A 23999-nucleotide genomic window follows, 5' to 3' on the forward strand; every position below is an offset into this window, starting at 1 on the left:
AGTCTGACTAGTCTGCCATGTGGGACCTTATCGAAAGCCTGGCTAAAATCCATATACACTACATCAAACGTGCTACCCTCATCGACCCCCCCTTGTTACTGCCTCAAAAAATTCATTCCAGTTAGTCACACACAACCTTTCCTTATCCAATCCATGCTGCCTGCCCTTGATTAATCCGTGACTTTCTAAATGATGATTAATACTGTCCCCCAGAAAGTTTTCCAATAATTTGCCTGCCACGGAGGTTAGGCTGACTGGCCTGTAATTACTCGGTCTATCCCTTGGTCCCCTTTTAAACAATGGCACAGTGGTAGCAGTCCTCCAGCATGAGGCCTGTAGCCTAGCCAGAGAGGATTGGAAAATGATGACTTCCAGAAGGCATTCAATAAGGTTTCACATAAGAGACAGTTAACAAAAATGAGAATGCATTGAATTGAAGGCAAACTTTTGACATGGGTAGGGAGTTGGTTAGGAGGGAGGAGACAGGGAGAGTACCCCAATTAAGAGAATGAGGCTATGGTGTCCCCCAGTGATCTGAAATGGGGCATCAGATTTTCACTACATTTATAAATTACTTAGATGAAGGAATCGAAGCTGAGGATGCAAGTTAAGTGGCATAAATGGGAGTGTAGATGGGAGCAGAAAGTTGCAAATGGATAATGATAGATTAAGCAAGTGGGCAAAACTGTGGCAAATGCAGTTCAATGTGGGGAACTGTCAGGACATCCACTTTGGACGGAAGAAGGATAGAGCAGAATATATTCTAAATGATGATAAACCGCTGCCGCAACAGGTAATACTTCCAGGTTTCTACAGCCCATTTAATGGATAGGCAGTCCTCTCTACCATACCTGCTCAGATACAGGTCACGATGTTCCTCTCCCTCAACTATTTGAGAGAGTACAGAGCGGGTTCGATGGGCTGTATGGCCTGCTCCTGCTCCTAATTCTTATGTTCTTAATTCTGAGCATCGGGAAGGATATCAAATTCTTGGATAGGGTACAAACACGGTTTACCGGCATGGTACAAGAGTTAGGCCACATTGGAGTGATGCGTGCATCAAACCCACTCTGCCATTCAATAAGATCGTGGCTGATCTTCTACCTGAACTCCACTTTTCCGCCCAATCCTCATATCCCTTGATTCCCTTAGAGTCCAAAAATCTATCGATCTCAGCCTTGAATATACTCAACGACTGAGCTCCAAAGATTCACAATCCTCTAAGTGAAGAAATTCCTACTTTTCTCAGTTCTGGTCACCACATTACAGGAAAGATGTGATTGCACTGGAAAGGGTGCAGAGGAGATTTACAAGAATGTTACCTGGACTGGAGAATTTTGGCTATGAGGAAAGATTGAAGATGCTGGGTCTGTTTTCTTTGGAACAGAGGAGGCTGAGGGGAGATCTGATTGAGGTGTATAAAATTATGAGGGGCCTGGATAGAGTGGATAGGAAGGACCTGTTTCCCTTGGCAGAGGGATCAACAACCAGGGGACATAGATTGAAAGTAATTGGGGGGAGGTTTAGAGGAGATTTGAGGGGAAATTTCTTCACCCAGAAGGTAGTGGAGGTCTGGAACTCGCTGCCTGAAAGGGTGGTAGAGGCAGAAACCCTCACCACATTTAAAAAATACTTGGATGTACACTTAAAGTGCCGTAACCTACAGGGCTACGGACCAAGAGCTGGAAAGTGGGATTAGGCTGGATAGCTCTTGGTCGGTTGGCGAGAACACAATGGGACGAAATGGCCTCCTTCCAAGCTGTAAATTTCTATAATTCTATGAGCTGAGGGACTTCTGTTACGTGAAACGATTAGAGAAACTGGGATTGTTCTCCTTAGAGCAGAGAAGTATAAGTGAAGACCTAACAGAGGTATTCAAAATGATGAGGGGTTTTGCTCAAGCTCATACCATTCCCTAGGGCAAGTTGACTGGTAACCACACGGTTACATTTAAAATAATTGCAAATAAACCGGGGGGAAAATAAGGGGAATTTTATTTTGCACAGAGGGTTGTCAAGAGCTGGAATTACAGCCTGAAAGGGTGGTGAAAACAATTTCAATAGTAATTTTCAAAAAGAATTCAACATGTACTTGAAGAGGAGTAATTTGGAAAGTTACATAAGAACATCAGAAATAGGAGCAGGAGTAGGCCATTTGGCCCCTCGAGCCTGCTCCGCCATTCAATAAGATAGATCATGGCTGATCTGATCTTAGCCTCAATTCCACTTCCCTGCCTGCTCCCCATAACCCTTATCGTTCAACAATCTGTCTATCTCCACCTTAAATATATTCAAAGAGCCAGCTCTCTGGGGTAGAGAATTCCAAAGATTCACAACCCTCTGAGAGAAGAAATTCTTCCTCATTTCCGTTTTAAATGGGTGACCCTTATTCAGAAACTATGCCCCCTAGTTCTAGATTCCCCCACAAGGGGAAATATACCATCTGCATCTACCCTGTCATGCCCCTTCAAAATCTTATAAGATCACCTCTCAGTCTTCTAAACTTCAATGAGTACAGGCCCAACCTGCTCAAGCTTTCTTCATATAACTCCGTCACCTCGTGAACGTTCTCTGAACTGCCTCCAATGTATGTAAATCCCTCCTTAAATAAGGAGACCAAAACTGTACGCAGTACTCCAGGTGTGGCCTCACCGATACCCTGTACAGTTGTAGCAGGACTTCTCTGCTTTTATACTACATTCCCCTTCCAATAAAGGCCAACATTCCATTTGCCTTCCTAATTACTTGCTGTACCTGCAAGCTAACATTTTGTGTTTCATGTACAAGGACCCCCACACCCTTCTGTACTGCAGCATTTTGTAATCTCTCCTTATTTAAATAATAATTTGCTTTTTTATTTTTCCTAAACCTCACATTTTCCCACATTACACTCCATCTGCCAATTTTTTGCCCACTTGCTTAGCTTATCTATATCCTTTTGAAGATTATTTGCATCCTCCTCACAACTTGCTTTCCCACCTATCTTTGTATCATCAGCAAATTTGGCTACATTGCACTCGGTCCCTTCATCCAAGTCATTAATATAAATTGTAAATAGTTGAGGCCCCAGCACTGATCCTTGTGGCACCCCATAAGTTACAGTTTGCCAACCTGAAAATGACCCATTTATCCTGACTCTCTCTTTTCTGTTAGTTATCCAATCCTCTATCCGTGCTAATATATTACCCCAACACCGTGAGCTCTTATCTTGAGCAGTAACCTTTTATGTGGCACCTTATCAAATTACCTCTAGAAATCCAAATACATGACATTTACTGGTTCCCCTTGATTCACCCTGCTCGTTACATCCTCAAAGAACTCCAGCAAATTTGTCAAACATGATTTCACTTTCATAAAACCATGCTGACTCTGCTTGACTGTATTATGATTTTCTAAATGTCCTGATACAACTTCCTTAATAATGGACTCCAGCATTTTCCCAATGACAGATGTTAGGCTAACTGGTCTATAGTTTCCTGCTTTCTATCTCCCTCCTTTCTTAAATAGGGGCGTTACATTTACAGTTTTCCAATCTGCTGGGACCTCTCCAGAATCCAGGGAATTTTGGTAGATTACAACCAAAGTATCCACTATCTCTGCAGCCACTTCTCTTAAGACCCTAGTATGCAGGCCGTCAGGTCCAGGGGACTTGTCCACCTTTAGTCCCATTAGTTTGCCGAGTACTTTTTCTATCATGATAGTGATTGTTTTAAGTTCCCCTCCCCTCAATAGCCCCTTTGATTATAAATTATTGGGATGCTTTTAGTATCTTCCACCTTGAAGACCGATACAAAATATTTGTTCAAAGTCTCTGCCATTTCCCTGTTTCCCATTATTAATTCCCCAGTCTCATCCTCTAAAGGACCAACGTTTACTTTAGCCACTCTCTTCCTTTTTATATACCTGTAGAAGCTCTTACTGTCTGTTTTTATTTTTCTTGCCAGTTTACTCTCAAGAGCTATCTTCCCTCTCTTTATAATTTTTTTAGTCGTCCTTTGCTGGTTTCTAATGATTTCCCAATCCTCTGGCCTACCACTAAACTTCGTAACATTGGATGCGTTTGTTTTCAATTTGATACCATCCTTTCCTTAGTTAGCCACGGGTGGTTCATCCTTCTCTGAGAGCCTTTCTTTCTTACTGGAATATATCTTTGCTGACAGTTATGAAATATCTCCTGCCACTGCTTACCTCCAACTTCCCCCTCATCTCTTCTGATTTAGAAGCTGCAGATGATGAAAGCATGCACCTCTTGCTTTACCTTTCTCCCCTCACTGCAACCTTACCCTTGTGCCTTTCTCCTTTCAAATGCACAAGAACTGCCACCTGGCCAGGCACTGGTGGAAGAGCAGCAGGTCAAAGACACTGATGATGAAGCAACACCATCACTCGATTTCACACTCGCAGCCACCAGCCCAGAGATTGACATTACGTGTAATTTAGAGGATAGCATTGAGGCGGGATCTGTGCATTGTGAGACAGCGGGCATGAGGGGCCTGCAGCCAGGGCAGGGAGCAAGGGTAGCTCAGTTGCCAGCTCACCAGGGGTTGAGGTCACACACGAGTTCTGCTGCAGAGGAGTCAGATGAGCACTTTGATGGGACAGGCTACAGAAAAAGGCTAAAAGGTATGCATGATGAAATGCTTGGTGCATTGGCAGGTCTGCCAGAAAGCCTCCGTATAATGTCAAGGATCATGGAGGAGTCCGGCAGCAACTTTGCGCAGAGCTTGGGGCCCATCCCTTCCAGCGTAGAAGTACTGGCCAACTCCATTAGCACACTTGTCCCAACCATCATGCAGCTTCTCATGGCCGCAGCACAAGTAGCAGCCAATCAGCATCTGAGTGCTGCAGTGGAAGCTCAGACTGAAGTCATGCAAGCTCAGACAGTTGCCATCATGGCTGTGGTTACCAGTGTTCAAAGCGGCTTGCAGGGTGTCACAGCAGTCCAGCAATCTGTCCTCCAAGATTACTCGGATTGCTGAGGTGTGTCCCGGGAAAGTGGCACTGGCTCTGTGGAGCACGAACCAGCTGTCCTCTCTCAGGATGACAGCATTCATCCTGCCACCAATGCCACTCCGTCAGTGCCCTTGTCGTTGCCTGTCAGCCAGCCAGCCCTGACTGGCTGCCCAGGCCGAGATGGTGCAGTCTGAAGCTGGGCCTTCAAGGCCGACCAGCAAGGCCATTTACAGTGTCCCCCACTGAAAGTCAGCAACCTTCCACCAGCCGTGCTGCAGGCACTGGGGGAGCACTGTGTAGGAGCACTAGGTCAGGCAAAGGCAGGCGGGAGTCAGGCGCTAAGGGAATGCAGAAGGGTGATTAGTTTATGTTTGTATGCATGCTTTGATTTATAAATTTGGTTTGGACTGTTTATTTTGTGTTGGTGTTTATTTTTGGATGTGGCCAAGTAGACGCTGTGATGGTCAGTAACAGGGAAGTTAAGGAGCGGGACTGCTAGTGAATGAGGAATTGGGCTTGTGTTTATTGGTATCGCAGTCAGAGGGGTTGTTCACAGATAGCCCGGCCAGAAAAGGGCTGTCTAGGTTGCCTCCTCCCTTCCTCTTCCGCCTCCCCCTCGCCCTCCGCCTCCCCATTCTCCTCCTCGCCCTCCACCTCATTCTCCCCCTCCACCTCCCCCTCCTCCTCCTGCTGTGTCCTCATGGTGGCGAGTATGTGCAGCAGACCACCACGTCTCTTGACACTCGCTCTGCCGAGTGCTTCAGGGCTCCTCCAGAGCAGTACAAGCAGCGTAAGACTTGGTTCAGCACGCCAGTGGTCTGCTCTCACATTTTGTGTAGCAGCATGGCTCTCATTATATGCATGCTTGTGAGTTGTGCACTGTAATCATGAGCCATGTTGTCAGCAGATAGCTCTTGTCGCCCAGTAGCCACGCTTTGGTTCTCCCCACCCCACCCCAATAATCTCTCCATGCCCGTGTTAATCTCCGCAATGCCCCTGATAATCTCTCCACCCCGATAATCGATGCAGCTTCCTGATCAACTCCCCACAACCTGATAATCTCTCCACAGCCTTATAATCTCTTCGCGCTCTCCCCTGGTTTGGAAACCTCTGGGTTTATGCACAAGGCACTGTAACTGTATGGGACAGGTTGGATAGAGCAGGCGATCTTTTCCTCTCTGTCATTTTGTGTATTTTCATCGGAGAAATTCCTTAGCTATTTTAACAATTTTATTAAATCATTTGAAATAAATGGGTCATCAACTTTATTAAAAATAGTGCACAGAGGAATTTTTGCCTTTTATAGTTTTTGAGGGTTCATCTACAGTATACTGTATCTTAAATAATTGGCTTCTACATATGCACAGGTCCATCTAGCCATGCCTCGGTACTGAATCGCATCTATGCGAAAGGTCATCAAAGCAACTTTCATGACATTGAGGATGATGAGGAAACAAAAGAGCAAGGAGCACAGCTAAGACCCAGAAAATTGTTTCAATGTGACGTTGGAAACCGGTACATTGACATAGGTATTGGATTTTTGACTACCTTGATTCTTGTTCTTTCCCAGGTCTCTTCAGCATCCCAAAATGATATACTTGTTTTTTTTTAAGTACTCGATGGAACACACTTGGCTGCAGGTGTCCAAACTGTAACATGAGTTGTTAATTGGTTGGGAGAGTAGGGATAAAGGGAATATTCTCTGGTTGGTGAGATGTGATATTCCCTAGAGATCTCTTTGGGGACCTGAACTTTTGATCATATTTATGAATTATTTGGGTGAGAGCTGTATATGCAAGTTTGCAGATAACTCTTAAGTTAGGATGCACAATACACGTGTGGATGGGAGCACAAAGTTACACAGATTCAGTGAGTGGGCAAAACTATCGACGCGGTGCAATGTGGGGAAGAGTGAGGTCATCAACTCGCAATCCAAGAAAGACAACTCAGAATATTTTATAAATGTCAAAAGACACGGAGCTGTGGAGGAGCAAAACATAGAAAGTTATGCTTCAGCTGTACGGAACTTTGGTCAGGGCCCATCTGAAGTTCTGTGTTCAGTTTTGGACACCGCACCTCAGGAAGGAAATATTGGCTTTGGAGGTGCTGCACCACAATAATTCCATGGCTGAAAAGGTTCAATTATGTTGACAGATGCCATCATGACTGTGTCAGCTCTTTGAAAGAGCTGTTCCAAATAGTCCCACTCTCCTGCGCTTTCCACACAGCCCTGAAACCCGTCACCTTCAAGTATTTAACAAATGTCTTTTTGAGAGTTACTGTTGAATCTGCTTTCACCACTCTTACAGGTAGTGTATTCCAGATCATAACAACTCACTGTAATAAAAATTCTCCTAATTTTGCCTCTGGTTCTTTTGCCAATTATCTTAAATCTGTGTCAGCTGTGGCTCAGCTAGTAGCACATTCGCCTCTGAGTCTGAAGGTTGTGGGTTCAAGTCCCATCCAGGGACTGAGCACATCAAAAAACCTAGGCCTAAACTCCACTGCACTGTCGGAGGGGCAGTACTGAGGAAACGCTGCACTGTCGGAGGGCAGTGCTGAGGAAGCGCCGCACTGTCGGAGGGGCAGTACTGAGGGAGTGCTGCAGTGTCGGAGGGACAGTACTGAGGGAACGCTGCACTGTCGGAGGGGCAGTACTGAGGGAACGCCGCACTGTCGGTGGGGCAGTACTGAGGGAGCGGCGCACTGTCGGAGGGGCAGTACTGAGGGAGCGCTGCACTGTCGGAGGGGCAGTACTGAGGGAGCGCCGCACTGTCGGAGGAGCAGTACTGAGGGAGCGCCGCACTGTCGGAGGGGCAGTACTGAGGGAGCGCCGCACTGTCAGAGGGGCAGTTCTGAGGGATCACTGTACTGTTGGAGGGGCGGTACTGAGGGAACGCTGCACTGTCAGAGGGGCAGTACTGAGGGAGCACTGCACTGTCGGAGTTGTGCCGTCTTTCGGATGAGACGTTAAACCGAGGTCCCATCTGCTTCCTCAAGGGGACATAAAAGAATAGAAATTTATAACACGGAAGGAGGTCATTTCGTCACTTTGTTTCCGTGCCGGCCAACAAAGAGCTATCCAGCCTAATCCCACTTTCCAGCCCTTGGTCCGTAGCCCTGTAGGTTACGGCACTTCAAGTGCACATCCAAGTAGTTTTTAAATGTGGTGAGGGTTTCTGCCTCGACCACCCTTTCAGGCAGTGAGTTCCAGACCCCCATCACCCTCTGGGTGAAAACTGAGCCCTGCGGAACCCCACTGGAAATAACCTTCCTGCCTCTGAGCCAATTTTGGATCCAACTTGCCACTTTGCCTTTGATCCCATGAGCTTTTACTTTCATGACCAGTCTGCCATGAGGAACCTTATCAAAAGCCTTGCTAAAATCTGTATAGTCTATACATCAAATGCACTACTCTCATCGACCCTCCTGGTTACCTCTTCAAAAAATTCAATCAAGTTAGTCAGACACTACCTTCACTTAACATATCCATGCTGCCTGTCCTTGATTAATCTGTGCCTTTCTAATTGAAAATTTATCCTGCCCCTCAGAATTTTTTCCAATTTTCCTACCACTGAGGTTAGGCTGACTGGCCTGTAATTACTCGGTCAATCCCTTTCTCCCTTTTTAAGCAGAGGTACAACTTTAGCAATCCCGCAATCCTCCGGCACCACACCTGTAGCCAGAGGGGATTGGAAAATGATGGTCAGAGCCTCTGCTATTTCCTCTTTAGCTTTTAACAGCCAGGTCATTTCATCCAGGCCTGGGGATTTATCCACTTTCAAAGCTGCTAATCCCCTTAATACTTCCTCTCTCACGATGTTTATTTCGTCTAATATTTCACACTGCTCTTCCCTGAATGCAATTTCTGCATCGTCCCTCTCTAAGAACCATACCCACGTCTCCCACATCCACACACACGTTACATTTATGGTCTCCAATCGGCCCTACTCTTTTTTTAGTTATCCTCTTGCTTTTAATGTATTTATAAAACATCTTTGGGTTTCCCTTGATTTTACTTGCCAATGTTTTTTCAAATTCACTTTGCTTTCCTAATTTCCTTTTTAATTTCGATGTAACTATCTGTACGGCACTTTTTTTGACAGACAAGGGTTTGTCAAGCCCCTCCTCCTCCCGCCCGTGCTGCACTTTTTTGACCGACAGGCGACAAGCCCCGCCCCTGTCAAGCTCCACCCTCCCGGCCCAAATCATTCCATGCGTGTGGTGCCGAGAAGCAGGACCTGAGGCTCCGACTCTCCTCCCCCTACCCCCATCCCTCCGCCCGACCCCCACCCCCCCCAGCTGGCCTAGGCTTGAGAGCGGCGGGTGGGGGCCCAATAGTGATAGAGAGGCTGGAGGGAGAAAGAGGCTGGGGTGGGGGAGAGAGAGAGGCTCGGGGGGGGGGGGGAGAGAGAGGCTGGGGGCGGGGGGGAGAGAGAGGCTGTGGGGGGGAGAGAGAGGCTGGCAGGGGAGAGAGAGAGGCTGGGGTGGGGGAGAGAGGCTGGGGTGGGGGAAGAGAGGCTGGGGGGGCAGAGAGAGGCTGGGGTGGGAGAGAGAGGCTGGGGTGGGAGAGAGAGGCTGGGGTGGGGGAGAGAGAGAGGCTCGGGGGGGGGGAGAGAGAGGCTGGGGGCGGGGGGGAGAGAGAGGCTGTGGGGGGGAGAGAGAGGCTGGCAGGGGAGAGAGAGAGGCTGGGGTGGGGGAGAGAGGCTGGGGTGGGGGAAGAGAGGCTAGGGTGGAGAGAGAGTGGCTGGGGGGGCAGAGAGAGGCTGGGGTGGGAGAGAGAGGCTGGGGTGGGGGAAGAGAGGCTGGGAGTTGGAAGAGAGAGGCTGGGAGTTGGAAGAGAGAGGCTGAGGGGGGGAGAGAGAGAGGCTGGGGGGGGAGAGAGAGAGGCTGCGGGGGGAAGAGAGAGGCTGGGGGGTGGGAGAGAGAGAGGCTGGGGGTAGAGAGAGGCTGTGGGGGGAGAGAGAGGTTGGGGAGGGGGAGAGAGAGGCTGGGGGGGAGAGAGAGAGGCTGGGGGGGAGAGAGAGAGGCTGGGGGGGGAGAGAGAGGCTGTGGGGGGGAGAGAGAGGCTGGCAGGGGAGAGAGAGAGGCTGGGGTGGGGGAGAGAGGCTGGGGTGGGGGAAGAGAGGCTGGGGTGGAGAGAGAGCGGCTGGGGGGGCAGAGAGAGGCTGGGGTGGGGGAGAGAGGCTGGGGTGGGGGAAGAGAGGCTGGGAGTTGGAAGAGAGAGGCTGGGAGTTGGAAGAGAGAGGCTGGGAGTTGGGAGAGAGAGAGGCTGGGGGGAGAGAGAGAGAGGCTGGGGGGGGAGAGAGAGAGGCTGCGGGGGGGAGAGAGAGGCTGGGGGGGCGAGAGAGAGAGGCTGGGGGTAGAGAGAGGCTGTGGGGGGAGAGAGAGGCTGGGGGGGAGATAGAGAGGCTGGGGGCGGGGAGAGAGAGGCTGGGGGTAGAGAGAGGATGGGGGGGGAGAGAGAGGCTGTGGGGGGGAGAGAGAGGCTGGGGGGTGGAGAGAGAGTGAGGCTGGGGGTGGGGGAGAGAGACATAGGTGGGGGAAGACAGATCACATTCTCCCAGCCCCCTACAAGGGACATTGTTGGAGTGGATGATATCCAAAAGTCACGACACTTTCACTATTCACTTCATACCCAATAAACCTGTTAACGATCCGTACACAATGCCCCATCTATGGTCGGGGGGAGGGATGTACTTGGACTAGGGTAAGGCACTTTGCCTGGGGGAGAGATGTACTTGGACTGGGGTAAGGCACTTTGCCTGGCCCTTGCTGTCTTCTGGAGAGCTCTGTGCTCTGTCGGTTCAGGAAGTCAAAGTGGATCAAGTTACAATTTGCAAAGTCAGTGAGACCTTGGGATGGGCGGTTCCAGTGATACATTCCTGTGAAATTTCAGGGTGTGGCTTATCCTCCAAGGGGATCATTCAGAAACAAAAGGTGGAGTATGTTGGCCATTTTTGTAGTACAAATAACCACATCCTATTCGCCCTCGGTATTTGTTGTAAGCCTCCCTTTTGTCTTTCTCCTACCCTGTATGGCCCCTGACATCCAGGGGGCTCTATATTTGTTAGTCCCACCCTTTCTCTTTAAGGGAACATACTTGCTCTGAGCCCTCAGATCTCCTCCTTGAATGTCTCCCACTGCTCTGACACTGATTTACCTTCCTGTAGCTGTTTCCAGTCCACTTTAGCTAAATCACCTCTCAGCTTAGTAAAATTGGCTTTCCCCAAATTGAGAACTTTTATTCCTGGTCTGTCTTTGTCCTTTTCCATAATTACCTAAATCTAACTGAATTATGATCACTGGCACCAAAATGCTCTCCCACTGATACCCCTTCCACTTGCCCAGCTTCATTCCCTAAAACTAAGTTCAGAACCGCCTCCTCTCTTATTGGCTTGCTATATATTGGCTAAAGAAGTTCTCCTGAATGCATTTTAGGTATCTGCTTACTCTATACCTTTCCTGCTAATTTTATCCCAGTTAATATTAGGGTAGTTGAAATCTTCTACTTGTATTGATTAAGGATTGTTTGACAGACGGGAAACAGAGAGGAGGAATAAAAGGGTCATTTTCGGGTTGGTAGGTTGTAATTAGTGGAGTGCCGCACGGATCAGAGCTTGTGCCTCAGCCAATTGGAATCTATATCAGTGACATGGTTAAGGGGACCGGGTATAATCCAATTTGCATGCGGGAGATGGAGGAAGTAGCTGCCAGTGAGGTTGGGGGAGGAATATTGGTCGTGGGCCTTAACGCCTACATATTGCCTGATTCTCCACTAACGCCTACATATTGCCTGATTCTCCACTGCGATTTCCCCTCACCTTCTCATTGTGAGCAGGACCATGGAGCATTCCCCCTGCCCATCCTTCCTGGTTTGCTCACAGCATGCGGATGATTTGTGCCCCATAATTGGTTCACAAGCAATTTGAGAAGAATGAAAATGCAGATGTGAAGTGATTGGACAGTTTTTGCTGAGTGAGATTATTAAATTAGTGAGGCAGGAATCTGACTGGAATAAGTCATTTTGTGGACCAATGTTACTCACAAATAATTATACTCACTCAAGAATTAATTCCAATGGCTGAAAATAAGGCACATATCTGCCTCACAACAGATACACCTCTTTATGATAATCGGATTCATAATTGTGTTCCTTATCCAGATACAAAATTTCTGTCTACAATCAATGGTGATCATTCTTCTGCCACACACATGGACAGCTGGGAGCTGAGTAAGCCAAACATGGGAGTTATTTGTCAGCAGTTTAGTAAAGAACTCAAAGTTAAATTCCAGGTAATGTTTCACAAAACAATTATGCAGAGAACTTTTTGTCTAGCCTTTAAATCTAATATCAGTTTCATTTATTGCTCTGTTGATCAAAAATAGCAGTTTATATTGACAATAATTATTCTCAAGAATAATTACAAAATAAGCTCATTGTAAAAAGTGAGAGCAAAGCAGAATTTAAAGCTGTGTTAACAATTCAGGCTTTCTCCCAGAATCGTTATTTGGGTTTACAGTTCCTATGATGTGAAATGTATAATAATCTTCTCTGAAAGGTGGAAAATACCACAATATTAAACAGTGTTCAAATAAAACTAGTCAGAATTTGTTTAAAAGAGTTTATGATCACCTAGAAACAAAAGAATACAGGAAATCATTTGTAATACATTCCTTACCTTACACAACAATAACAACGTTGCGTTTATATAGCGCCTTTAACATAGTAAAACGTCCCAAGGTACTTCACAGGAGCGTTCTAAAACAACATTTGACACTGAGCCACATAAGGATTTATTAGGGAAAATGACCAAAAGCTTAGCCAAAAAGGTAGGTTTTAAGGAGAGTCTTAAGGAGGAGAGACAGGTAGAGAGGCGGAGAGGTTTAGGGAGGGAATTCCAGAGCTTGGGACCAGGCAGCTGAAGGCACAGTTGCAAATGGTGGGGCGATGAAAAACTGGGATGGACAGGAGGGCAGAATTGGAGGAGTGCAGAGATCTGAGGGTTGTGGGGTTGAGGAGATTACAGAGATAGGGAGGGGCGAGTCAATGCAGAGATTTGAAAACAAGAATGGAAATTTTAAAATCGAGGTATTGCTTAACTGGGAGCCAATGTAGGTCAGCGAGCACAGTCCCAAATACATAAAATCTTGATTTTCAGAATCTTTTGATGAACATATTTGGGCAGAAATTCCTCTCGAGGACTTCCCACTTTAGTCTAAATAATAGACAGAAAATGCGCACTTACTTGAAGCTGCTGCGCCTGCTCGAAATCCCGATCCACAGGCCTCCTCTCCCTGCGCGTCGCAGTGCGTGCTCGTAGGGATGTGTGCAGGAGTCACATGTGCCTGGACACCCAATCACAGCTAAGTATTTTCTCATTCATAGTAATAGGAAATTCGTAAGTTACAAAACTCCTATACTATGAATGAGAAAACCCCCAAAACGCACAAACACTGCATAAAACATTTAAAAAACACCTCACACAATACACTAATAGAAATTAAAGTTGTTATACATGTTTTTTTAAAGAAAAAAAAAATTGGCCATTTTTTTTAAAGTTAGGATTCGGGTTTAAAATAACATTACCTGAGTGGGCAGGGTTTTAACATAAATATGTTTTTTTTAATTTTATTTTAATCATATTTTTTATAGGCTTTTAAACTTTTACATCTGTAACAGTAGGCTATGCGCCTGCTTTTTCAGGCGCAAGATTTTTGAGGACAAGATATGGGTAAATCCTGCAATCTTGCCCGTAGTAATGTCCTTGCTCCCGAGATGTCTACGATCTGTCAAGCTCCAGATTGACAGATCAGAAAAGTCGCTTTTCAGCGCATGCGCATTCCGTAGAAACTTCGTACGGGCCCGGAGCATTGGAATTTTTCCCCCAATGTGGGTAGACTCCCTATCACTGGTCCAGTATAGAAGCAGACTGGAGAACGGTGAAATCAGCAATACTTGCACTATTCCAGACAGGCTGCAGCACCTCCTGCACAACAGATCTTTGCTACTCAGCAGGCAATCAATATTGATCCATTTTATTATTCATAGAAGAATACAGCACAGAAGGAGAAATCCACTTCGTCCCACTCCCCCGATCTATCCCCATAGCCCTGCAACTTTCTCCTTTAAGTATTTATCCAATTGCCTTTCAGGTCATGCATTCCAGAGCACAACTCGCTGCATAAAAAAGATTCTCATCTCACCTCTGCTTCTCTTGTCAACAACTTAAATCTGTGTCCCCTGGTTACCACCCGTCCAATCAGTGCAAACACTTTCTCCCTTTCTACTCTATCAAAACCCCTCATCATTTTGACCAGCTCTAAATTTCCCCATAACCTTCTCTGTTCTACAGAGAACAACCATAGCTTCGACAGTCTATCCACGTACCTGAAGTTCCTCATCCTTTGTACCATTCTAGTAAATCTCCCATGCACCCTCTCCAAGGTTCTTCCTAAAGTATGACCAGTATTGAACAACTGAGGCCTTTTAGCGTAGCTCCCTTGCTGTTGTACTCCATGTCTCCAGTTATAAGGCCAAGGCTCCTGTTTGCTTTTTTAACAGCTTAGAATTATAGAATCATACAGCACAGAAGGAGGCCATTCGGCCCATCAAACCTGTGCCCAATCTTTCAGTAGTGGTATCCAATTAATTGCACGCCCTGATCTTTCCTCATGGCCCTATAAATTTTCTTTTCAAGTACTTATCTAATTCCCTTTTGAAAGTATTGAATCTGCTTCCACCACCCTTTGAAGAAGTGTCTTCCAGATCACAACAATTCACTGTGTAAAAATGTTTCTCCACGTCGCCTCTAGTTCTTTTGCCAATCACCTCAAATCTGTGTCCTCTGGTTAACCCAGCCAGTGGAAACAGTTTCTCCTTATTTACTCTTATCAAAACTATTCATGAATTTGAACACCTTTACTATATCTCTCCTTAACCTTCTCTGCTGTAAGGAGAGCAACCCCAGCTTCTCCAGTCTCTCCACATAACTGAAGTCCCTCGTCCTTAGTACCATTCTAGTAAATCTCTTCTGAACCCTCTCCAAGGCCTTGATATGCTTTCTAAAGTGTGGTGTCCAGAATTTAACACAATACTCCAGCTGAGGCCTAACCTGTGATTTATAAAGGTTTAACATAACTTTCTTGCATTTGTACTCTGTTTCTCTATGAATAAAGCCAAGGAGCCCATATGCTTTTTTAACAGCCCTCTCAACTTGTCCTGTCACCTTTAAAGATTTGTGTACAAGCGCCCCCGAGGCCTCTCTGTTCCTGCTAGTAATCCAGAGGCTTGGACTAATGATCCGCAAACATGTTCAAATCCTACTAAGGCAGCTGGGGAATTTAAATGATTTAATTAAATAAATGTGGAATTATAAAGCTAATATCAGTAATGGTGGCCATGAAACTACCGGATTGTCAGAAAAACCCATCTGGTTCACTAATGTCCTTTAGGGAGGAAATCTGCCGTCCTTACCCGGTCTGGCCTACATGTGACTCCAGACCCACAGCAAATTGTTTGACTCTTAACTATCCTCTGAAATGGCCAAGCAAGCTAGGCAATTAGGGATGGGCAATAAATGCTGGCTTAGCTAGCAACGCCCACGTGACTGAATTTTAAAAAAGATCTCTCTGTTCCTGCACCCTCTTTCAGGAAAAGGCAGTGGACACCTGGGTGGGGTCCACTCCACTGGCCGTGTACGTATATGGAAACCCCATCCCAAGCTCCAGCCCTCCTTCCCCAGCCCCAGTTATTGTTCTTGTTAAGTATGAAAGAATTCCACAAGCCTGAGTACTGTGAGCTAAAACTGATGTGACTTTAGTCTCTTTAATACAATTTCAGAGTGCCTAAGCAGCATGGCAGGCAACCTTTTATACTCCCTTGCACGAGGTGTGCAGGTGACCCTTGGGCCTCCAACAGTTGCGCCCTCTGGTGGCAAGTCTTACACAGTTACAATGTTTACATACATAACATCCCTCCCCCCCCAGAGTCTTTGATACAAATTATTTACAAGTTGAGACGATCTGGGGCCCTACACTCTCTGGTTGATCGTCTGAGTTCAAACTCTGGCACGGGTGAGTTGGTCGGACCATTGCTGCACTGTGGCATGGCTGGTCTGACAGAACTGTTGGGAATGGTGGGTTCATCCTCTTGATTGACAGCAAGGTCGATTGCTGGTTGGGTGTGTGTTGGTGGATCGATGATGGTGATGTCCTTTTCAGGTTGTTCCTGGTTGTCGGTGAACCACAGTTTGGTCTGATCCAAATGCTTTCTGCACGTTTGTCCATTCAGTAGTTTGACTATAAACGCTCTATTCCCTTCCTTGGCTAAGACAGTGCCAGCAACCCATTTGGGACCATGACCGTAATTCTGGACAAACACAGGGTCGTTAACATTAATGTCGCGCGATATAGCCGCGCGATCGTGGTACATGTTTTGCCGGTGACGTCGGGTTCCCACAGGGAACCGCTCGAGCCTTGTGATGAACGGGCCTTGCATGGGGGATTGGATGGATCTTGACCTTGGCGCCTGTGAAGTTGCCGATGCCTGGTTCAAATAGCGACGGAAACTTGCTCAGCACTTGGGCGCACGAGGCATCATCCACTGAAGATAGTGCTTTGATGTTGTCCCAGTTCCATCGAATCTTTCCCAGCCAGCTTCTGCCGAACAGCGTTGGGCCATCGCCTGTTACAATCCACAGTGATAAATCATGCACAGCTCCATCTTACGATACCTTAACTGCCACACTGCCAATGACTGGTATGGGCTCTTTAGTGTAGGTGCGCAGCTTTGTCTGAATCGGGCTCAGTTTGAGACTTGGTGCCTTGTTGCCCCACAGTTTCTCAAAAGCCTTCTGGCTCATAATTGACTGACTCGCCCCCGTGTCCAACTCCATTGATACCGGAATACCGTTCAATTTGACTTTCAGCATAATAAGCGGGCTCTTGGTGGTGAAGGTGTGTACCCCATATACTTCTTCCTCGGGTTGAGTTGCCTCTCTTGTTGGTTCTGCGTGATCCGCGCCGGATCGATCAGCCTCTGCCGACTCTGCCACATGGTGAGTCGCAGCACTCTTGCACATTCGCTGGAGGTGCCCCATTGTTTCGTAGCCTTTGCACACGTAGTGCTTGAATCGACATTGATGGGCTCGATAATTAACCCTGCAGCGCCAACATGGTGCTAATGGATTTACATTCACGCCCGATGGCGGACTCTAAGTCATCCTAGGTCTTGCAGATGCAGACGTGTAGGTCCTGCCATATGCAGTTCTGCCTGCTAACGACGTTATTTTATGCACAGTACTTGCCGGTGAGCTTTGATGCTGGGAAGATATCTGTCTGGTATTATCGTTCGTGGATTTGAATGCCTGGGCTATCGTGATGGCCTTGCTCAGGTCGAGGGATTCACGGACAGCAGCTTGCGAAGAATGACCTCGTGGCCGATGCCAAGGACAAAAATGTCCTGCAGCATTTCTCCCAAAAATCCATCAAATTCGCAAGTTCCCGCAAGGTGTCTCAGGTCGGCAGCATAACTCACCACGTCCTGGCCCTCAGAGCGGTGGTGCATGTAAGAAGCGATACCTGGCCATTAAGACACTCTCCTTCGGCTTGAGGTCGTTCCGAACCAGCGTACACAACTCTGTATCTGTCTTCTCCATTGGTTTCTCCGGTGCTAGCAGATTCTTGATGTGGCCGTATACTGTGGACCCACACACGGTGAGGAGAATCGCCCTGCGCTTAATCGCTTTATCGTCCCCATCCAGCTCGTTGGCCACAAAGTACTGGCCGAGACGCTCAACAAAGGCTTCCCAATCATCACCCTCTACAAATCTCTCTAAAATACCAACGACAGCCATGACCGTGTGAAAGTTCGTAATCTGTTACTCGTCGCCAATTGTTAAGTATGAAAGAACTCCACAAGACTGAGTACTGTGAGCTAAAACTGATGTGACCTTAGTCTCTTTAATACAACTCCAGAGTACTTAAGCAGCATGGCAGACAACCTTTTATAATCCCTTCAATGAGTTGTGCAGGTGACCCTTGGGCCTCCAACAGTTGTGCCCTCTGGTGGCAAGTCTTACACAGTTACAATGTTTACATACATAACAGTTCTGATAGTGGATCCCCATCACAATCACCAGCCCTCCTTCCCCAGCCCCAGAAGCACTGGTCCACCCACCTGCCTCTAAATTTACATAAACTTAAGCTCATCCAAAACTCTGCTTACTGTATCCTAACGTGCACCTCGTCCCATTCCCCCATCATCCCAGTGCTCACTGACCCACACTGGTTGAGTGTCGCCTCGATTTTAAAATTCTCATTCTAGTTTTGAAATCACTCCATGGCTTTGTCCTTCCCTGCCTCTGTAGTCTCTTTCAGCCCTACAATCCTCCAAGACCTCTGTAATTGTCCAATTCTGGCCTCTTGTGCATCACTGATTTTAATTGCTTCAGCTGCCTGGTTCTGAAGCTCTTCATTTCCCTCCTTAAGCCTATCCACCTCTCTAACCCTTTTACCAAGCTTTTTGTCATCTGCACTAATATCTCCTTTTGTCATCGTTTGTTTGACATCGCTCCTGTGAGGCACCTTGGGCTGTTTTAGTATATTGAAGACACTATATAAATGCAAGTTCCTTTTGCCACTGCAATGCTCTGATCTCTCAGGTATAACCCTGCACCTCCAGCCCCCACTGGTACACCCAGTCTCTCTACAGCCCCACCCCCCACCAGGACACCCAGTCCTTCTACACCCCCACCCCCCACCCCCCACTGGTATACCCAGTCCCTCTACACCCCCACCCCCCACCGGGGCACCCAGTCCCTCTACACCCCCACCCCCCACCCCCCACTGGTACACCCAGTCCCTCTACACCCCCACCCCCCCCAGGTACACCCAGTCCCTCTACACCCCCACCCCCCACTGGTACACCCAGTCCCTCTACACCCCCACCGGGACACCCAGTCCCTCTACACCCCCACCCCCCACCGGGACACCCAGTCCCTCTACACCCCCACCCCCCACCCCCCCACTGGTACACCCAGTGTCTCTACACCCCCACCCCCCACAGGTACACCCAGTCCCTCTACACCCCCCACCGGGGCACCCAGTCCCTCTACACCCCCACCCCCCACTGGTACACCCAGTCCCTCTACACCCCCACCCCCCACAGGTACACCCAGCCCCTCTACACCCCCACCCCCCACAGGTACACCCAGTCCCTCTACACCCCCACCCCCCACAGATACACCCAGTCGCTCTGCACCTCCACCCCCTGCCATGATGGCTTGCAGACGGTCTGCTTCCTTGAACGGTGGCCCAACCAGTACTCAGCCACCTTCCCCCGTCAAGCTAAATTTCTTCTCACATTGAACAACTGCTCCTTTAACTTTACTCATTTCCTCCAAATAAAAGGTGGTGGTATGGGAACCTGAAAGTCTCCTAGCTATAACTGTATTTTTGTAGGAGATGTTGAATACCTTTTCTTCAGTCCGACTGGCGTCTTGTTCCGTTGACTGTATTGGTACTGCTTCCTGTTCTTGCCCTGATCTGGAGAATTTCATTAATTTTACTTCGGATTTCAATCCATCCCTTACCTTCATGTGGTCCATCTTTGATTCTCTCCACCCGACCTCATTTTCTCTATCTCCATCTCTGGGGATAGGTTGTCCACTGATATCTACTGCAAGCTCAACGACTCCCACAATTGCCTTGATTTTACCTCTTCCCACCCCACTTCCTGTATTCCAATCAACCTGTTTCTATGTCTCCATCGTTCTGTAACCATCATCATCATCATAGGCAGTTCCTCGGAATCGAGGAAGACTTGCTTCCACTCTTAGCATGAGTTCTTAGGTGGCTGTACAGTCCAATACGAGAACCACAGTCTCTGTCACAGGTGGGACAGATAGTTGTTGAGGGAAAGGGTGGGCAGGGAGCCTGGTTTGCCTCACGCTCCTTTCACTGCCTGCGCTTGAGTTCTGCATGTTCTCAGTGATGAGACTCGAGGTGCTCAGCGCCCTCCCGAATGCACTTCCTCCACTTAGGGCAGTCTATGGCCAAGGACTCCCAGGTGTCAGTGGGGATGTTGCACTTTATCAGGGAGGCTTTGAGGGTGTCCTTGTAACGTTTCCTCTACCCGCCTTTGGCTCGTTTGCCGTGGACGAGTTACATAAGAACATAAGAATTATGAACAGGAGTAGGCCATCTAGCCCCTCGAGCCTGCTCCGCCATTCAATAAGATCATGGCCATGGACTCAGCTCCACTTACCCACCCGCTCCCCATAACCCTTAATTCCCTTATTGGTTAAAAATCTATCTATCTGTGACTTGAATACATTCAATGAGCTAGCCTCAACTGCTTCCTTGGGCAGAGAATTCTACAGATTCACAACCCTCTGGGAGAAGAAATTCCTTTTCAACTCGGTTTTAAATTGGCTCCCCCATATTTTGAGGCTGTGCCCCCTAGTTCTAGCCTCCCCTACCAGTGGAAACAACCTCTCTGCCTCTATCTTGTCTATCCCTTTCATGATTTTAAATGTTTCTATAAGATCACCCCTCATCCTTCTGAACTCCAACGAATAAAGACCCAGTCTACTCAATCTATCATCATAAGGTAACCCCCTCATCTCCGGAATCAGCCTAGTGAATCGTCTCTGTACCCCCTCCAAAGCCAGTATATCCTTCCTTAAGTAAGGTGATCAAAACTGCACGCAGTACTCCAGGTGCGGCCTTACCAATACCCTATACAGTTGCAGCAGGACCTCCCTGCTTTTGTACTCCATCCCTCTCGCAATGAAGGCCAACATTCCATTCGCCTTCCTGATTACCTGCTGCACCTGCAAACTAACTTTTTGGGATTCATGAACAAGGACCCCCAGGTCCCTCTGCATCTCAGCATGTTGTCATTTCTCCCCATTCAAATAATATTCCCTTTTACTGTTTTTTTTCCCAAGGTGGATGACCTCACACTTTCCGACATTGTATTCCATCTGCCAAACCTTAGCCCATTCGCTTAACCTATCCAAGTCTCTTTGCAGCCTCTTTGTGTTCTCTACACAACCTGCTTTCCCACTAATCTTAGTGTCATCTGCAAATTTTGTTACACTACACTCTGTCCCCTCTTCCAGGTCATCTATGTATATTGTAAACAGTTGTGGTCCCAGCACCGATCCCTGTGGCACACCACTAACCACCGATTTCCAACCCGAAAAGGACCCATTTATCCCGACTCTCTGCTTTCTGTTCACCAGCCAATTCTCTATCCATGCTAATACATTTCCTCTGACTCAGCGTACCTCTATCTTCTGCAGTAACCTTTTGTGTGGCACCTTATCGAATGGAAATCTAAATACACCACATCCATCGGTACACCTCTATCCACCATGCTCTTTATATCCTCAAAGAATTCTAGTAAATTAGTTAAACATGATTTCACTACTGCTTGATTGCACTATTCCTACTAGATGTCCCGCTATTTCTTCCTTAATGATAGTTTCAAGCATTTTCCCCACTACAGATGTGAAACTAACCGGCCTATAGTTACCTGCCTTTTGTCTGCCCCCTTTTTTAAACAGAGGCGTTACATTAGCTGCTTTCCAATCCGCTGGTACCTCCCCAGAGTCCAGAGAATTTTGGTAGATTATAACGAATGCATCTGCTATAACTTCCGCCATCTCTTTTAATACCCTGGGATGCATTTCATCAGGACCAAGGGACTTGTCTACCTTGAGTCCCATTAGCCTGTCCAGCACTACCCCTCTAGTGATAGTGATTGTCTCAAGGTCCTCCCTTCCCACATTCCCGTGACCAGCAATTTTTGGCATGGTTTTTGTGTCTTCCACTGTGAAGACCGAAGCAAAATAATTGTTTAAGGTCTTAGCCATTTCCACATTTCCCATTATTAAATCCCCCTTCTCATCTTCTAAGGGACCAACATTTATTTTAGTCACTCTTTTCCGTTTTATATATCGGTAAAAGCTTTTACTATCTGTTTTTATGTTTTGCGCAAGTTTACCTTCGAAATCTATCTTTCCTTTCTTTATTGCTTTTTTAGTCATTCTTTGTTGTTATTTAAAATTTTCCCAATCCTCTAGTTTCCCACTAACCTTGGCCACCTTATACGCATTGGTCTTTGATTTGATACTCTTCTTTATTTCCTTGGTTATCCACGGCTGGTTATCCCTTCTCTTACCACCCTTCTTTTTTACTGGAATATATTTTTGTTGCGCACTATGAAAGAGCTCCTTAAAAGTCCTCCATTGTTCCTCAATTGTGCCACCGTTTAGTCTGTGTTTCCAGTCTACTTTAGCCAACTCTGCCCTCATCCCACTGTAGTCCCCTTTATTTAAGCATGGTACGCTCGTTTCTGACACAACTTCCTCACCCTCAATCTGTATTACAAATTCAACCATACTGTGATCACTCATTCCGAGAGGATCTTTTACTAGGAGATCATTTATTTTTCCTGTCTCATTACACAGGACCAGATCTAAGATAGCTTGCTCCCTTGTAGGTTCTGTTACATACTGTTCTAAGAAACAATCCCATATGCATTCTATGAATTCCTCCTCCAGGCTACCCTGTGCAATTTTGAGTTGACCAATCGATATGTAGGTTAAAATCCCCCATGACTACTGCCGTTCCTTATTCACATGCCTCCATTATTCCCTTGATTATTGCCCGCCCCACCGTGAAGTTATTATTTGGGGGCCTATAAACTACGCCCACCAGTGACTTTTTCCCCTTACTATCTCTAATCTCCACCCACAATGATTCAACATTTTGTTCATTAGAGCCAATATCATCTCTCACAACTGCCCTGATATCATCCTTTATTAACAGAGATACCCCACCTCCTTTCCCTTCTTGTCTATCTTTCCGAATCGTCAGATACCCGAATCGTCAGTTCTGAGTAGAGCGCTTGCTTTGGGAGTCTCGTGTCTGGCATGCGAACCATGTAGCCTGCCCAGCGGAGCTGATCAAGTGTGGTCAGTGCTTTAATGCTGGGGGATGTTGGCCTAGACAAGGATTCTAATGTTTGTGCGTCTTTCCTCCCAGGGGATTTGCAGGATCTTGCGGAGATATCTATGGTGGTATTTCTCCAACGACTTGAGGTGTCTACTGTACATGGTCCATGTCTCTGAGCCATACAGGAGGGCGGGTATTACTACAGCCCTGTAGACCATGAGCTTGGTGACAGTTTTGAGGGACTGATCTTCAAACACTCTTTTCCTCAAGCGGCCAAAGGCTGCACTGGCGCACTGGAGGTGGTGTTGGATCTCATTATCAATACCTGCTCTTGTTGATAGGAGGCTCCCGAGACAGGGGAAGTGGTCCACGTTGTCCAGGGCCACGCCATGGATCTTAATGTTTGGGGGGCAGTGCTGTGCAGCGAGGACAGGCTGGTGAAGGACCTTTGTCTTACTAATGTTTAGCTTAAGGCCCATGCTTTCATAAGCCTCGGTAAATAACGTCAACTATGTCCTGGAGTTTAGCCTCTGTGTGTGCACAGATGCACGTGTCGTCCGTACTGTTGCTCGACGACAGAGGTTGGAGTGGTCTTGGACCTGGCCTGGAGACGGCGAAGGTTGAACAGCTTCCCACTGGTTCTGTAGTTTAGCTCCACTCCAGCGGGGAGCTTATCAACTGTGAGGTGAAGAATGGGAGCGAGGAAGATTGAGAAGAGGGTTGGGGCGATGACGCAGCCCTGCTTGACCCTGGTCCGGATGTGAATTGGGTCTGTGATGGATCCGTTGGTAAGGATCACGGCCTGCATGTTGTCATGGAGCAGGCGGAGTATGGTGACATACTTTTGGGGGCATCCGAAATGGAGGAGGACGTTCCATAGACCCTGTTTCTCTGTCGCCATTGTTCTGTAACCATTCTATGATTCTATAACATGTGCCACCTTCCACACCAGAACATCTGAAATGTCCTCCGTTTTCCTTGGACAAAGATTTCCTCCTCCCCCTCCATCATCATGGTAGACAGGGCCCTCGACCATGTGCATCCCATTTACACCCCCAATGTACTAACCGATACTTCTCT

At 47.3% G+C, this 23999-nt stretch overlaps 1 protein-coding gene across 1 annotated transcript in view; it reads left to right on the top strand.

Moving 5' to 3' along the window:
* The window catches only part of sycp2 (synaptonemal complex protein 2), a 1164109-nt gene that overhangs the window by 1032393 nt on the left and 107717 nt on the right, over positions 1 to 23999 (top strand). Inside the window, exons 36-37 of the mRNA XM_070894856.1 lie at positions 6320 to 6481; positions 12118 to 12248. Of these exons, the coding sequence (XP_070750957.1) occupies positions 6320 to 6481; positions 12118 to 12248 (293 nt within the window). The remainder of the gene's footprint in view (positions 1 to 6319; positions 6482 to 12117; positions 12249 to 23999) is intronic.

The sequence above is a fragment of the Pristiophorus japonicus genome, chromosome 12, assembly GCF_044704955.1.
Source record: "Pristiophorus japonicus isolate sPriJap1 chromosome 12, sPriJap1.hap1, whole genome shotgun sequence".
In the NCBI taxonomy this organism is placed as follows: domain Eukaryota; kingdom Metazoa; phylum Chordata; class Chondrichthyes; family Pristiophoridae; genus Pristiophorus; species Pristiophorus japonicus.